At 48.3% G+C, this 17,858-nt stretch overlaps 1 protein-coding gene across 1 annotated transcript; it reads right to left on the minus strand.

Moving 5' to 3' along the window:
• Window positions 1-2,900: 2,900 nt before the first annotated feature.
• On the minus strand, window positions 2,901-7,159 carry STRIT1 (small transmembrane regulator of ion transport 1). Its single transcript, XM_042820249.1, has 3 exons — window positions 7,012-7,159; window positions 3,020-3,119; window positions 2,901-2,930 (listed from the first exon to the last, which is right to left on the minus strand). The coding sequence occupies exons 1-2, from the start codon at window positions 7,022-7,024 to the stop codon at window positions 3,025-3,027; spliced, it is 108 nt and encodes a 35-aa protein (XP_042676183.1). The 5' UTR covers window positions 7,025-7,159; the 3' UTR covers window positions 2,901-2,930; window positions 3,020-3,024.
• Between the last annotated feature and the right edge of the window lie 10,699 nt (window positions 7,160-17,858).

Genomic DNA, 17,858 nt, shown 5'->3' on the forward strand with positions numbered 1-17,858 from the left:
CCAGTACAGTACTGAATGAGAGCCAACTCAGTATTTGTTCTTGTCACTACCACAGCAGACACACAATACAGCACCCACTTTGTTTTATTACATACAAGCATTGCTATATATTCATGTTGGATACAGAAGACAAGACCAAAGAAATAAGTATAGCATACGCAAAAAAACCTGTACAATTTGGCTTCTGTAGGATCTCAGAAGTCGGAATGCAGCCCAGAGTAGAGGCAGGCCACGGGAAAGGCCATCCTGCACAACAGGGTACCTTTGGGGTAGCTGCACAGCACTTCACAACCCAGCTTGCCAGTTACACTCTGCAATCAGCATATTTTAGATATCCTGACACTGCTGTAGTTAGAGCATTAGAACATCAGATCAGCTGAACATCAGAACTGACACAGGCAACATGAGTTTGTATTTTAAGAGAAACCAGTGCAGGACCAGAAGACAGATGCCCTGCTGGTATTGAGACATCCCATGCTAGCTGCAGTTTCTGAAGGACTGGGCCGCCTGCCCACGTGTGCTGCGTGCCTGCAGCCCAGCTAGGAGGTGATGAAGTGCAGCAAAGTCATTAATCAGCATGACGAGCCATAGTAACCCAGAGAAAACTGATGGCATAGAGCACGACTGCTGGGGAAGAGCTGTGACAGGGAGGATTCCAGCTGCAGCTCCTCTGAGTGAACAATCCTGCAATGCATCCTCAACCAGACGCAGCCACAGAACGCTGCAGGCCCACCACGATGACTCCACCGTTACAACACTTCCTACTCCATCGAGGACAACTTTTGGGGCCAGGCTCAGTGAACCAGCCTGCTTCTGGCTGCCCAGCGCTCCCCCCCAGCTGCTTTCCAGTAGGTGACCTCATCCCAACATCACCTCCTCCTGCTGCTCCCGACCACAGGAAGGTAGGGAGCCTGGGAGCTGCCGTTTGATCATTAAATCAATAAGCTCGAAGCATAAACATACCCTACCGTTTGTCCCTCAGAGCCGACCTGCATTGCCCTGGGGCACAGCCAGCACTGACGCCACCCAGCAGCGAAGCACGGCCTCGCACAGAGCAGCTGCTCTCAGCACAAACCCGGTTTGCACAAAAAGAAACTCAGGTGTTTTCACACAGCAGCCAACCTTCTCTGCAGCTCCGTGTCAAATCAAGGTTTTAACACACAGACATCATTACCCCACGCGCTTCTGGCCGTGGTGAGGGATCCAGGCACACGCGGCCGGACCTGCAGCACAGCCTCATTTCCACACACGCACAGCCACTTGCAGCCAAACACCCACAGCTGTAAAGCACAGCACGAGGCGGCAGCCAGCCGCGTTCAGCAGACATAAAACCAGCATTCCGTCCCACAGCTCCTACCTGCGTCCGCGCTGCAGGCTGAGCTCCAGCGAAGCCCCGACTGACCCGTACTGGGCTCAGCCCCATCCCAGAGGCGGCTCCCAGCCCACCGCCATCCCCGCACCTGGGCACAGCCCGCACTTCGCTGCCTACGGCCCCGCCACCTTCCAGAAGGTTCCCGGCCCCGCCCCCTTCCAGAAGGTTCCCCGTGGTGGCGCCACCATTGCCCGGCAGAGGCTGTGCTGCACGGCGAGGTGAGGAGTTGCTGCCCTGGGGATGGCTGCTCTGCGCTCAGCGCGCTTCAAGCGCTCTGTGGAACGCATTGCTTCCCTGGAATCGCCCACTTTTTATGACCCTCCGAGCCTGGCAGGAGCTTCTTTCCCTTCCTGCGGCCAACTCAGGAACACGGTTCTGTTTCGCTCCCCCATCGCTGAGAGCAGCGGTTGCAGCTCATTATCTCATAGTTTAATCTGTAGGAAAAAATGCAGCAAAGAAGCTGGGAGCGAGCTAAGGATCCACAGGGATGAGTGTGGGAGTAGTTGTGTCTTTCCAAGGCAGATCTTTCCGCTCTCAAAAATCAGCTGAAGCTGAATTAGACTGTTTATACTTTAGCGCTGTACGTTTCAATTTGAAGCGCTCGGTGCCAAGTGTTGATAGGCACCCCAAAAAGCTGCCAGGGGCACCTGGCTGTGTCAGCACTGTGTTCTCAGCAGTGCCTGCTAAATAAACTGGCTGCAGGTGGGGAATGGCTTTTTGGGCCACAAAATGAGCAGGGGGCTGCAGCACCTGCACTATGAAGACAGGCTGAGGGAGCTGGGCTTATTCAGCCTGGAGAAAAGAAAGCTGTGGGGTGACCTCATGGCAGCCTGCAGTACACACACTAAAGGCAGCCTACAAACAGGAGGGAAATCAACTCTTGGAAAGGATTGATAACAGCAGGACAAGGGGAAATGGTTTGAAGCTGAGGAAGGGCAGATTGAGGTTGGATGTCAGGGGGAAGTTCTTCAGAGAGAGAATGGTGAGGTGCTGGAACAGCTGCCCAGAGAGGCTGTGATGCCCCGTCCGTCCCTGCAGCTGTTCAAGGCCAGTTGGATTGGGCCCTGGGCAGCCTGGGCTGCTGTGAAATGTGGAGGTTGGTGGCCCTGCATGTGGGGGGAGGGGAGGTGGAGATTCATGATCTTTGAGGTCCCTTCCAACCCGGGCCATTCTGTAATTTTGTGTGATTCTTTGCTGTGAAGGTTACAGAACGCTGGCACAGGATGCTCATATGTGCTGGAATCTCCTCTGGAGATATTCAGAATCCCCCTGGGGGCTTTCCTGCATAACCTGCTGCAGGGAAACTCCGTGATGGGGGGAGCTCCAGGGGTCCTTTCAACCCCTAACTCTACAACAGGCTGCTCAGGGGAAGAGATGTGCTGTTTATCTCATGAAAGCTCATGAAAGGAAGAATAAGCTCACAAGGCTTGTAGATAAAAAGAGTGTATATGATATCTACAGTGTTGATATTAAAAATAATTAAACATATTTTAGTTGTTAGACATTCCAATTTAACTTTTGGGTTGTTCCGATCAGCATCACTGTAAATTCTTCTGTCCTGTAAGATAAAGAAAATGATGTTGAAAAAGGCACTGATGCACCCCAAAGAACACGTGGATGGCATTTGGTTCAGTGCAAGTCACTTACTTCTGTCAGGAGAAGACGATATAAACCATCAGTGCACAGCCCACTATCCAGCCAACTGCGAGCAGGATGGGTACCACAAGGCGTGAAAGGGGGAGCTGGGCTGAAAGAGGAATGAGAGGGCACACGTTACATTGACTGTGAGCTCACTGCCCTGAACACAACAAAGCTGTTGTTATCTCAAAACAAGAAAGATACGTGAGTTTGGGCCACATCTACAATGGCTATTTTTGGCATGGAGTCACCATGTCTTGGCAGGTACATATACATAGCAAAACCCAAAGCCATTTCCACGCTCTGGTCTCTGCAATCAGATAGGTGCGAGGCTTAACACTTCCAAAAGAAGCAGAGAGCAGAGACAGAAGCACTGTTCTGTCCTTGGCCTCCACAGGTCATCAGGAGAACATCTGGACTGGAGGGAGAGCAGACTCAGGTTCGATAGCCTGAACGTACCTGTACAGCACCTTCCAGAAGTCTCATGAGCTTGACGACAGCAAATCAAAAATACTGCAATTATATATATATAATATTGTACCTGTTTAATTTAAGATTAATGTGCCTGGAGGCACAGTGAGGGGGTGCTGAGTGAGCGGGGTGTTTGCCCAGGGCTGTGCCTCAGGCACCCATCTCAGCACTGTGTGTGCAGTGCTGGCTTTGCCCTCTTCTCTCTCCTGTCCTGCAGTGAGACAGGGTATTCACTGCAAGGGTTTCCCTTGGCTTAAAGTAAGAAAATAACACATAAACTATCTGCCTTAGTTGGGCCACGGAAATCTGACGTCTTGCCTGTTCCATCCACTAAGATCTAAAATAGGCTAATAAATAGCTTGGAGGCAAATTGAGGTGGTGGTTCTCCGGGAAGCACACAGAAAGCAGGAACAGCCCTTATAAACGTGAGCCTGGGCAGCAACAGAGTTTCAAAGACCCTCCTCGCAGTTTGTAGCAAATAGCAGAAGCTTGCCAGTAAGCAGCACATCAACCTCAGAAACTGCATTAGTTACCAGCATATTGCAGAATGCAAAAGTACAACATTCTGCAGTTAAAAGACTCCCGGGTTTTTGAAGGATTAATAAATAATGTAAAACTCTCCACAACACCTGCACATTTGACATCCAGTAGAGAGACTATGGAGGGATGCTGAATAATTTAAGGCTTTCCATATTGCTCTTAAAAAACCCCACCAACACAGCCATGGTATTCCATGGTACATCTACCAAATGGGAAAGAGCACATAGGTAGAAAATCTGCGTGTGCTGCCATTAAAACATGGGACATATAAACAGCAACCATGCAGCACAAGGATACAAACTTGCTATGCAATAGAGTGTCCTTTGCCATAGGGGAATCCTTGCTTGTTTCCTGTGAAGAGTGTTTGACTCTGTGTAAGAAAGGTCCTTCTGTTGGGAATCATTGCTCTTTCATTCTCCTAAAGATCCTGTTACACATAAAGGTCTGGACCCTACTGGGGCACATGGAAGAATTTTGATAGAGCTCTGCCCGCTGCCAATATATCTGCTGGATATGGTGTTTTGTTATGTGAGATCCACTTGAAATGCAGAAAGGTAGGAGGAGCAAGCCAGCGCTGACGGGTCAGCAGGAATGCTGGGCCACCATTTGTCATGGGCAGCAAGCAGCTGGCTCTGAGCGATAGAGTTTCACAGGAGCCATTAAGAGTACTTGTGTTTCATTGCTTAATAGCAGAGATGACTATGAGATCATCTGCTCTGATCCCCTGCATGTCATGGGACAGATACTCCAAGTGAGAGTAAAGCAGCTTTGTGAAGACTACTTTATGCCATGAGCAGGGGATGCTGAAGCACCGAGCACAGCTCGTGCACAAGGCTGGGTGCTAGGCTGCATGAGACATCCAGGGTAACCTGTCTGCAAGGCATCACTCAGAAGGTGGCAAACTCCTTTTGCAAGGCCACAGAAGAAGGTGACAGACTGCAGGGTTCCAATCTTTGGGAAAATATCCTGAGCCTCAATCTGACAAGCATGCATCACTCTTCCCGTGGAGCAGAGCTGGGCACACCAACAGCTGCAAAGACAGCATCTGCACTGCCCAGTGCCCAGTGCCCAGTGCTCAGTGCTCAGGCTGAGCTCCGGTGAGGGGCAGTGGGACAGCAGCAGGGGAGCAGCACTCCTAGGTAATGGAAAGAAATCTTTACTGACCCCTGCAGGTAATCAGCTGCAATCCTAAAATGTGAGGATACATCATAATTGCTGTTATAATGAATGCAAATGAGAGCAGGATCCTGAGGGAAACGTGGGCTGTTGAAGAGCAACCATGAGCATTGCTTCTAAACAGGAAATCAAGCCCAGCTGCTGGGCTAGAGCCCACTGAAAGCAAAAGGACGAGTCTGGGTGGCAGCAAGAATAAAGGAATCTTACTGTGACCCGTGTACATAAGCTGGCATCCTAGGTATGAATTACTTTCTTTTTCCCCCACTGCAGTAATTTTTCTCTATTTCAGACATGAATTTATCTCAAAATAAGAGAGGGGCAGGTCAGAGTGGCAAACACAGCACTTCTGTATTTCTGCAGAGCTTCTCTGCATGCAACAAATAGTGCACAGAGTGCTGTGCCTTCACAGATCAGGAGCCCCAGAATTGCGCATGATGGGATGCTGATGTACCACAGCAATGTCAACAGCTGGGCAGCAGAAATCTGGGAAGGAAGGAACACACATCTCCTGCACCATCCTTCAACTCTGCTGGCACTGGACACAGGAAGCATGGTCTGTGCCTGGTGGCACAGGGTGCTGGGGCTGTCCCAGGGTTGCACCATGCGTTAGGTGGAGCAGACAGGTGTCCCACCACCTCTCCACATCCGACGCCACTTGCCCGCATCCTGGCTGCCAGCTCCAACAAACCAGTTTTTCTGAATTCCACGCATGCTACCAATAGAGCGTGGTGCTCTAAAACCCAGTTTAAAGCAGATTGGACACAGACAGGCTTTGTGCTGATGGCTTTTGCCAGCTTCAGACTTGAAAGTCACACAAGCCTGGCAGCCAATCTTTCTGTCTGGGTCTCCTGGCTGTGCCAACCCATGCCCCAGTGATGCCCAGTCTCACAGTGCCAGGCTCCCATTGCTGCCCCAGGCTCTGGTTGGCTCCAGCCTGGCTCTGTCTCTCACCTATGGCTGCATCACTTTTTTCTTAAGCACAGACATAAAGATTCTACCAGTGCTACACATGCATCCGTACTCATTCACAGTGGAATATCAGTGTAATTTCCATGAACATCAAAGAAAAGAAGGATTAAGAAATGGCATTTAGTTCCCAGCTGTACCCAAGCTCAGCAGCATTTCACTGTCCTTTTAGATACCAGTGGTAACTGTGCCATAGACAGGAGGCACAGGGCTTTAAGAGCTACTGGTATACCTAGGAAGGTGGATAAGTTCCTCTTACAAGTAAAAGCATTGCTGAGTAACTGTGCATGGCTGACACTGTACATAAGCACACAGCTCTGTCACCGTGCAAACTTCTTTGGTGAGCCAAACAGAGAGTGACAGTGAATACAAAATGCATTTTTATAAACTGCCTTTTCTCATCTTCAGTGGAATTGTGCTCACAGCAAACAGTGCGTTATTAAAATCTCATTTTATTCTGCCTTTGGGCTTTGCAGAGTTAAAATCTAAATTGCTTTGTGTTCACCTAGCATTGTGCTCAGACTGCAGCTATGCAATAGATCTAAATTAGTGTCAAACGTAACTCAATTTCCATGGTTCAGTTTAATTACATTCATCAACTTAAAATCACAACTGCAAAAACAAAAGAAAATAAAACTCTTCAGAGGCAGGAAGAACTCGAGCTACTTTAAACTCACCGCTGCTAACAGAAGTAAGAAATCTTGGGCTTTCTTACTAGAGAAATTTGCACAGTGTGACTGAACAACAATTAGTTCTACACGAAGAGCTGAGCATTCTCACCTCATGCTGCTCACGTTTATGACTTTTAAGAATACGCGGCCACGCTGACTTCTAATCACACACCTTACCTGGCTCTGCCATTCCTCCCTCTGCTGGCTTTGTTGACAAGGTTTAAGGTTTGCTTCTGAAGTTATTCCCGTGAGCGCCGGGATGCTTTAAATAGAGCAATATTTGGAATGCGCCGCAGCTGCTTTGCTCACTGTTGCCAGTTTTTGGCTGTATGTTTGCAATTGTTTAGAAAGGCAGGAGTTCAAGGGATTGAAGCTCACCTCGTCCCGTTCCTGCAATCACACACCTGTTTTCAAAGAAAGCTGAACATAGAAGGGTCCTTATTTGGAAAGAGAGAGAGAGAGAGATGGGGGCAAGGACAGCTTTATGGTCTCTTAACGGCTAGGAAATACTGCATGATAAATTTGTGCCATATGTGCATACACATACTTAGTGTATTCACTCCAAAAGGTCATAACATACAGACATGGGCTTTCATTCCTTCTATAGGTAACAGGCAACAATTCCAAGGGAGGAATGATTTCATCCTCAAGAAAGAACAAAGAGGTTAACCAAAAATCATTGCAGTCTGCACTCTCTAATTCAGAAGACGAAAACATGGAGATGAGTGCCAGATCTCTGTCAAAAGGGTAAAGTGCACATCATCAGCTTTCCCACCCACCACATAAGGAGAGCTCCACACAACAACCACTTGGGGTGACTCCAGCTACATTTTCTGAGCAATAAGAACTACTCAATGTGAGCTGGGAGAACCAAAAACATACAGCACAGCCAACAGAGCGTGCATGGTGCATCACACACCTACAGGAAGCCCCAAAGCCTTTCTTCAGGCAGGGGGGGACATTTATCTGACTTGTAGCAGCTTGGTACATCATCCCATTCCAGAGCTGTGCCAGATAGCAATGAAACTGGGATGCTTCCTGAGTGCTCCTGAAGGGGAAAAGAACCCAGTTTGCTCCAAAGCCATTCCACAGAGCAGGTGCACAGGGCATCTAATCTGGACACCTGCAGAACTCAGAGGGGTTCATCATGTTCCCTGGGAAGATGAGGGAGGGCTCAGAAACACAGCGTGCATGTCTTCTAAAAAAGATTATCCCTTACTTGTGTGCTTGTTAATTAAATACATAAAAATTCAATTCCTGTTACCTCCCGGCTTCAGTTATTTTTTCTTTTGCAGTGGCTGTGAAGATCACAGCTCCCTTGGAGCTCCTGTTTCAGGCAGCCTACAGAAAGGGAATTAAACCAAAGTTTGCACCTAGATCCCAAGGTGGATAAAACAGGGACTCTTCAGGTCAGCATGGTCAGACCTATCCCAGAGCCGGATCCTAACCCACGTGTCTAACACCAAGATGCCCAGAACTGCAGTCATTGGGCATGGACACATCGCTGCCCACCCCCTGATCCCACAGCCACAGAGGCAGAGCAGAAGGCTGAGGGTGCACATCCAGTGTTATGTCTACAGAACAGCTGGAGACACAGCCTTCAGAACACCCAGAGGAGAGATCATTCAAGGTCTGATTTTTTTCAGGAAAAAATACATTTTTGTCCTAGATGCAAAAATGGAAACCGTGGCCCCCAGGCTGCGTGTGACTTGCATACATCTATGAAATATTTTCACTTGGGATGAACAAAAAAAAATGGATAGCGGTGGAACATTTTAAATACAATTATTTGTATTGCGGTGATCAGTATCTTAGAAACGATGTAACACACAGTGACAGAGCAGCATTCAACTCTGGCAAAACTTCACTGAAGACAGTTGTTTTACATCAGTGATGAATTTAGCTTTGTATAGATTGGTTTTGTTGCTTACTATAAACAGTTCTCATTTTTTGGTCCTCTGAGTTTGGCATGAATTCTAAGATGGCGAGTGCAGAACAACTGAAGCCAAGCCATGCCACCTGAGGACTTGGACTTCTTCACCAGCTGCTGCACTGGATACCCTGACCAAGCTGCTCCTCAGCCACTCCACGCTCCCCATCCCTTAGGCTCACAACTTGTGCTTTCTGAGGCACTGCTTCCAGCTCTGCAGATCCAACAAACATAGAGCTTCACTGTCCTCCCAGTCCCACCAGTCCCACACCTGTCTCTGCAGACTGCATTTTTCCATCAGCTTTGGCATCACCTTAAAACCAGCAGACCTTTAGGCAGCTGCTGCTTTCTAGGATTTCCAGTGGGCATTTGCTGGTGGGTAGTGCACAGGAAGATCTCCACGAGCCCCACAGAGGATCAACAAAAGCCTTCCACTGGTTTCTAGAGTTTAAGCAAACGCTGCATTAATATCAGCACTAAAACAGCACATTTCCCAAGCACTGAACTTTCAGGTACTGGAGATCCCAGAAGGCCCCACTGCCTCCAATCCCCTGCAGGACAGCTCTCCTGGAAAAACACTCACCCTTCCCCACACTTCTCTGCTTGCCCAAGGTGGGTACACTCCTACAATTGTAACATTTCATGGCACAATGCACCATTTGCTGTCTCGTATCATTCTGAGACAGAATAAAAAGTGAGTTAGGCTACGCTCCTAGCCAAGCTCTGCAGCAGAACAACGGACACTTTGGGATACAAGCCAATTTGTTGTAAAAAGAAATATGATTCCATTCCCTGTGTCATGTTTTATTAAATACAAAAAACTCTGATGCAATAACTTCATTGGCTGCTAAGCTGTTCCCGTAAAAATGCTATCTGTTTTTGGTTCTGCTAATTATATATATACATCTGATCTAATGGAAATAATTTCTACCAGGAGCCATGTATCCCTAACAAGACAATCTGACCTTCACAGATTGGGATCTTTCCAGGCTTTGTTGCCTTAAGCAAGGACAGAGTGTCATTGCTCTTTGCAACGGTTTTGATAACTACTACCCTAATTTAGCTGAAAGCACAGTAAGTCTTCTCCGCAAATCTAAAGCGTGAGGTTAAGGATATGAAAGTTGTAAGCACAGAAAAATGTAGCATGACAACATGGACATGATTTTAAACATTCACATCTTCCGTTTGGAAGGGAGGAATGAGCTGCAGACATGATTTTCTACAGTAGATCTCAGCCCAACAGCGAGTCAACGCCGGGTGCCAGTTCTGAAGTGTACGAAAGCAGGAGAGTACACAGCGCTTAAGGAAAAGCTCAAGAGAATTACTGGTGGCAAATAAGCATCTTCTCCTTTCCTAGCTGAAGTAAAATATGCAAGAAAAACCAATTTGCTCAACTTGATTTGCGTTTCACATTATATTATAGTTTGTTTTCCTCTGTGCTTGTGCAGGAAGAATAAAATTCTCACTGCACATCGCTGGAGCTGTGTGATTGATAGTGGTGGGTTGAGAAGTGCTGTAGCTGAGGTACCCACCAGATGTGTCCCATTGGAGCAGTCCTCTGGGTGCACTTCCTGACTCCAGTACCATTCACAGCTCCACGCTAGGAATGCTTTTATCATATTCTAAATACTTCCAGTGCTCTAAGTGAATTGGGGCCAAAATTAGGAGGAACCAATAAGCCAGTGAGGCTGTAAGTCCTTCCGGAAGAGAAAACCATATCGAGGGCAAGAGCAGCACTGATTTCTCTTCTGCAGATCCACGTGGGCTTTGCCAAAGGAAAGAGAAAAAATGTGAGGCTGCTGCTGGAGCCCTGTGCTGGCTGGAGGTCATGCATGCAGATCACAGACCCGCTTTTCCCAGCAGAGCTGCAGTGCTGCAGTGCTGCTGGCTGCTGGCTGCAGTGAGAGCCCCAGGCCAGCCATTCAGCTCTTGTTGTGCCAAAGCTTTGGCCAAGGGTTTGCAGGAACGAAGTCTCTAGCTGCACCAGGGAGCACATCACCTCACGTTACAAAGTGCCTTGTTCTGCTGATCGCTATCTTTTGGCTGTTCCTGCAGTTACACACAGGAACCGTGTGAGCCTGCCATGGCTGAGCTGCTTAACTGCAGCAACAGGAGGGCTGGGAAGGGCTGGGGAGCTGCTGGCACCCGCAGCACAGAGGGGAGCTCTGTCTGCACAGCAGCCACAGGAAAGGAATGGACAAGCACAGCCAGCGGCCAACCCAGGAGAAACGGCAAGAAGAATCGAGCCAGCGCTATAAGGAATGTGTTTGTGGGGCTCTTTAACAGGTTGAAGGTTGTATAGAGGCCTTCCAGCGGTCCACAAGGCCTGAGGACACATTGCCACAACGTGCTGCAGGGAATCAGTTCTCCTGTAGCAGTGCTGGGTGCAGTTAAGCAGCCGTGACACAGCATCGCTGCATCCCACCACACTGCTCCCTCCCCAGCTCTGCAGGGCTGTGAGCAATGCCCTCTGCCCTGCTCCCCCCCTCAGTGCTGCTCCCTCAGGCAGAGCACGAGGAAAGACAGCCAGAAGCAATCACACATCACCTCGGTAAGAGGCAAACCCTTCCCCTTTTGTACCACGCACAGACATTCTCTACAGCACAGCCCCTCAAGGAGGGCCAGGAATACAACGGGGAAAACAAATACAGCCCACTTCAGAACAGATGCATTTCCTTATGCCACCTCTGCCCAGTTCGGGTGATTTAATGCCTGATGTTTGAGAAGTAACAGCCAGAACACCTCATTAAAATTTGGCCACATTGCAACAAGAACTGGCAATATTTTTTCTTTACACAACTAATAAATTTACAGTACATTCTCATCTTTGCCCCTTTACCTAGCAGTGGATTATTGAGCATTAGAACATCAAAGTGAAGCTTTCGTTAGCCTTACTTCTAACACCAGAAAGGCTTCGTGCAGCGCTCAAGAGGCGGCCAAAGACACACCTAAGGCTGTACAAATCCTGCATGATTTGTGTAAACAACTGCACAGTACACTGCATTGCACTGCAGCAGAGACACAACTCATCTTCACCAACAGTGCTCCAAGTAATAAAATCTTTATGGCTTTGTAATAGTGGCACTAAATCTTCTTGTCATTTCTTCTTTTGAGGTTTTTTTTCCTTGAATAAACAAAACAAACGCAGGTGATTTCCTGTATAAATCACCACCACTTTTATATACCTTGACTTGTTTTATTACTTTGCCCCTCTCCCTTGTGACCTGCAGCGTAACAGATGTGAGATCTGCAGGCCCAGAGCAGCCGTATGCATGGGAGCTCTGTCCATGAGATGTGTGCTCTTCTGGGTTGCACCCATCTCAACATTTGAGAGCTCCCTTAAAATCTCTGGCTTGCCTCCACTCACATCTACGTCATCAACATCAAAACAGAGCATTGGCTTATTTGGGTGAGACCTAAAAAATTCAATTTATTGAACTTTTAAATATTTAATTCCACACACTCCTTCCTGGTGCTCAGTGCACCCCTGGGGCACACAGCTGAATGCCAATACCTGATAGGAGAGCTGGAAGGTGGAATGCTGGAGGTGCTTCAGCTTGAAGAAGTGGCATTGTCAGTGCAGACATTTACATGTGGAACATCACTTCTGGATTTGCTTCCCACTGGCCTCTAAAATTAATGGCTGGAGAGGATTTGGGTTTGTCTTCACACAGTTTCTCTTCAATGGCTTCAGAGAGACTGGTAAATACTTTTCCAACCGGCCCAGGGATAATTGCTGAGAATAAATCTGCCTGACACAAGCTATAAAAGCTGTCTCAGCTGGGTTTCTAGTGCCGAGCAGCAGCCCAGCAGCAGGCAGGCTGTGCTGCAAGCAGACCTTGGGCTCAGCACTGCTGTGGCTCAGCAGGGCCAGGACTCAGTGCTACGGGGGCAGCTGCACTGGGCTGCCAGGGCCAGGATGTGGTCTGAGGCCAATGCCATGCATGGCCCTGGGGGCTGGGCTGAGCAACATGCTGGGAAATAAACAGCTCCAGGTACAGCTCAGCACCCAGAGCTTCCCCTCAGGTCTCCGACAGCCCATACAGAGCTCTCCAATGGTTGCTCAGGAAGGAGAACCAACGCTGCACACGCCATCAATCACTGGGAAATGTCAGCTTTCTGGAGAATGCATTTTGAGCTTTATATGTTAGTTTAACCTGCTGGTGTGGCTGTTAAGGTGACAGATGAAGTTCAATTATGAGGTAAACGCCAATTTAAAGGCACCTAATGCGTCACTTGTATTTGCATTGAATTGAACATTCTTGACCACGCTGCTAAGGCCGAGTTAAAATTCCAGCTTTACCACGCTGCATTTCTCACGGGATTTTCTGCTGCCACAAAACACGCGAAGCTCACAACCCTTCCCATCCTACCTTCCTCCATCCGGCTGCATGCAAGCAAGCAGCTGAGGGAGGGATGGGGAGACAGCCGGCCATGAACAGAGGGCAGGCAGTGCCCTGCTCCGTGCTGCCAGCAAAACAAAGGAGCCACAAAGCCCCAGACACAGCAAGGAGCCCTGTGCCACTGTGCGGTACTCAAGGCCATGAGCAGCCACTGCTGCAGAGCAGGCAGGAGGTCCCAGCAAATGCTCATTAGTTTCAAGCAGTGGGGTTTCACTGTGATCCCACTGCAGTGCCCAGAGTTGGAATCTGCTGAGCATTAGATGACATTCTTGGTCGTTCCTTCATTCTGACTCCATAAAAACAAACTGAATTGCTGAGCTGTGATGCAAATCCCAGATTCTAGGTGCAGGTCTGAATTTCTTGATTGAAAACAACTTAGCAGACTGACTCAGCATTCAGAAACAATTTCAGCTCATGTGCTATGCAAACTCGTACACAGGCTGAAAACATTCTGATTTGGCCTTATTGGCCCCTTTGAAAGAACATGAGATCATCCCAACAAGGAACACAATGGCAAAAGGCAAACTGCCATGAGGAGAAAGTATATATTCACTAATATTTCATGAAAAACTTGCCAAAATACTACATTTAACTAATTTAAATAATTCATTTCCTGAGTTAGTCATTCCAATTAACCACAAACTCTGAATAAAAAATGGAGCAAGATGATTTCAATGTCTTCTTCTGAATAAAACAAAAGATTTCCTTGGAAGCTTCAATTCTCCATTTCCCCGTGTATTAGGAAACCACAATGCAATTCAGTATCAGCCAACCCAGGAATTTATGCCCTAAGGCCACACACCCTAAACTGCACCTTCCCCAGCAGAAATCCCTATCAATACCTTGCTCATATTCCTACAGATGGAGGTTCCCTTTTCCTAAAAACTGGGAAGAGTAAGTTTGCACAAGGTGGCTGCTGCTGGATAGGGGCAAAATTCAAGACAAGAAGAAAGCAACTTCTGATAAAAGCAAAATATATTAAAGTCAGCAAGGACTTTACCAGCTGCAACCCAGCTGCAAGGAAGCAGAATTTATGAGTAGCAAAGAGCTCTACACTGCAAAGCTACATTTCTGAGCATGAGCTGAACCTGTGTGACTCTGGTGCAGGGCTTGGCCCTGCCCTCCTGGTGGAGCTGCTTTGGCATTCTGATGTGTTTTGAAGACAACTAGCCACAAGATATGCATTCTCTCCCTTCTCTTCCAGGTGACTGGTGCGTATGTCTGCCTGGATTCTATACGGCTGTGAAAACAACCGCCTCCATTTGTTGTTCATCTACTTGTGGGAGCACACAGGATGCATCTTTGTTCCATATCTTTTCTGTAGTTCACATTTTTCCATTTAAATGAATCATCTGTGATGGGGAATCTATACAGTTTTAAAATTACCTGAATAAATTGCTTATTAATTCAAAAGCATTTTACAAGCCTTAAAAGAAGCATTAAAATATTCCAAACATTCGTCCAACCAGAAATATATTTCTCAACTAATATTTGGCCATTACTAATTCCATGCGCAGAGTGAACCAAGGAAAACCCCATCAGCAAGAACAAAAGCAGCTTCCCCACACGAGGCATGCAGACTGCAAGCCCTGAAAGCAAAGACAACGAATAGAAGCTTGTGCTGCAACTCCCCCTCGTGACAGTCGGTGCAACTTCACCTTTTTGCACCACGCTGCTAAGACCGTAAGGGTACATGCGTATCAAAAAGCCGCTGTTGTTTGTTTCGTTTACGTCCTAAAAAGCTGAATGTGCTGCACTTACACTTCTCTCAGGAATTACGCATTTAGCACTGAGGGGGTCTTAAAAAGCCGAGGAGCATTTCCTCCCCGGGGAGCTCTGCCCCATCTGAAGGAATCCCCTGCAACAGCAGGGCACCAAGCACAGCGCTGGGACCCGCAGACTCACAGCGCTGCTGTGCACGAGCCAGAGGGGCTGAGCACGGGCGGCTGTGCTGCTGGCTGCTGCTCGGATCAGTTCAGTGAGCCGGGGCACTGCTGGCAAACAGGACCCAGCTCTGCTGTCTGACCGGAATCCCTCCTTCATCACCTCTCATTTCTTTAGGCTCTTTACTGAGAACTTACCCCACACCGAGTCACCCTTCCCTACAATCCCTTCTGGTACTTCAGAAGCCAGTTCTGTTACTGAACCACAAAAACAAGCTCATCACAACCCAGGCAGCCTCTGCCTTTCCCTTGTGCGCAGCAGTTCCGTTTGACCCCTGCAATGGGTTCAGGCTGCTACACAAATGCAGCTGCACACAGCCGCCTCTCCTCGCCTGCTTTGTCCCCAGGGCACTCCGTGTTTGGGCCACACAGCCGTGGCTGTTGGGGTGAGACTGACCTGCTGGGATCACAGCACATCACACAGCTTCTTGGGTCCCAGCACGCAGCCTGCTGCCCTGCCTTGAGCCAAAGGGCTGCCCGCCAGCCCGGCTGTGCTGAGTGCCTGGGAAATAGATTTGAATGGTAAGCATTTACAGGCACTCACGTCTGTAGTGTTATAATGAAAATATACATTAATTAAACTAGAGAAATACAATTTTGTCCCTCATTTTTGGGCATAAAGCCCCTCCAAGCATGCAGTGTCTGCACAAGGAAAATCAAGCCCGCTCCCTCCATCCTTCACCTGCACACACACTTACAGGTTCTCAATCCATAAACAACTCCGTAAACAACTGAGGAACAGTTTCTTTTCCACTCTCTTGACAATACTTCATAGTCACAGAAAGTCAGAAGTTGATTTTAAATGATCACCACTTGAGGGTGGTGAAGACCCCAATTTAATTGACATCTGGAATGCAGATCTTTGGTAACAACAACCCACCATGGGAAAAGTTTTCATGCTTCTGCTACAGCCCTTCTTCCAGTTGCCCACTGGTTGTATGGAGCAGAGGATAAATGAGGCCTCATGGATTCCCCCTGAAGAAAGGAGATGTCTCACAAAGGATGCTGCAGTGGGAACACTGCCACATGGCCCTCACTGGACAACGCAGACGGGTTTATAAAATCCTCATCCAAACCATAATGATGAATGTCATTTCTGTAAGGCCTCAAGCACACAGAGGAACTCAACCTCCCAGTTAATCTGGTTTAACTGCTGCAGATCCTTAGTTCAGTTCCTCAGATTCAATGCCACCCAGCCCATGACATGCAGCAGAGGGCCCTGCATGGCGCCCCTGTGAGCTCCTGCAGCCCACGTCCCTCCCTGCATGCACAGCCATGAGCTGCTGGGGGTGGCTGCGCCCCTGGAGGACAGCACAGCCACGCTCCACAGGGCTGCCGTGGGCCCTTGGGAGGACTGAGATCACAGAACGAAGCACAGAAGTACCTGGGGAAGTGCAGTTGTGTGGGGAGAGTGAGACCCACCAAGCACTGCGGTGCGGTCAGTGACATCCTGAAACGCATCGCTGCTTTGTGGTGATGGAGGGAACTTTCTGCCGGGGAAACAGAACAGCTTGGATGACCCTCCACACTGGTAAGTTGCACTGATAAAGGAGCTATTTTTGGCATTCTTGGCTGTATTTCATGAACAGTGTCAGACAGCCTTTAAACCACAGCTATGTCTGCTCAGTCTGGCAAATCACTTGCTTGCATCCGGCTGGGAGGAAGAGCTCTCCCCACTCACCCTGCAGTATCCACCGACTGCTCCACAGCACAGCAAAGCAGCTATGGGCGATCCTATCAGCACAGCTCCAGACGTATGAAAGCAGCTCCTCCCATCAGAAGAAACAGCTTCATCTTTAAACATCACACCTGGAAGTTCATTTTAAAATTTAGCTTCAAATGACATTAAAAAATTCCTAGTATTGCAGTTATCCCTTATTTAAAGGGTTTATGATATTCTATCCCCTTCCTTTTGTATAAACCAATTCAAGTTATGTAACTTATGTGGATTTGCTTTGACCCAATTCCAGATGACAATATATTATTAAGCCAAGGCTGTATAATTGCAATTTGGTGGAAAACGGGTCAGGATTTTATTACACGTCAAAGCTCTCAAACTGCCCTGAATATTTTGAATTAAAAAGGCATGTAACAAACAACCCTCGAGTCAGAGCGACCTTACTGCGTTACCTTGCTCATGAATTTATATAGGCTGCATATTTTATCAGCTCATTCGCTGCTTTTCAACATCCAAGTGTATTGCTCAGCTTGTTGAGACAAACGGTGGCACAAAGCAGGGCTGGGGCTGCAGCTCCAGGAGGGCACCGAGCACCATTCCCAACTGCAGCCGGTGGGAGGGCAGACACAGCAAGGCTCAGCACAAGCCCGAGGAGTTCTGAACCCAAGATCTGGAGCAAGGTGCAGAAACCTCCCACCCACCCGTGCTGAGCCCAAAAAGGGGGATGTGCTCCCAGAGCTGCCCCTGCTGCTCCTGCTCTGCCACCAAACCGGAGCGCATCAGCTCACATTGTGTGCCATGAATGGAACTCCGAGGCCAGGCAAGGAAGGGATGCAGAGCGAGATCTCACCTGCAGTGAGCTGGAAGGCTTCCCTGGGCTGACCTTGTCTCCATGCAGTGCAAAACGTGCGGCAAACACAGATGACTTTTCACTCCTTGAGTACAGAAAAGCGTGCAGGAAGTCAGACCGCTGATTTCCCCCACTGACCAACAACAAGTCTTCAAGAGACCCATTAAATCATTGATTTCCAGTCCCATCCCTTTCAATGTGTGATACCAATGCTGCCCGT

This window comes from Centrocercus urophasianus, unplaced genomic scaffold (genome assembly GCF_019232065.1).
Source record: "Centrocercus urophasianus isolate 14NV4802_14NV808 unplaced genomic scaffold, USGS_Curo_1.0 seq_19, whole genome shotgun sequence".
In the NCBI taxonomy this organism is placed as follows: domain Eukaryota; kingdom Metazoa; phylum Chordata; class Aves; order Galliformes; family Phasianidae; genus Centrocercus; species Centrocercus urophasianus.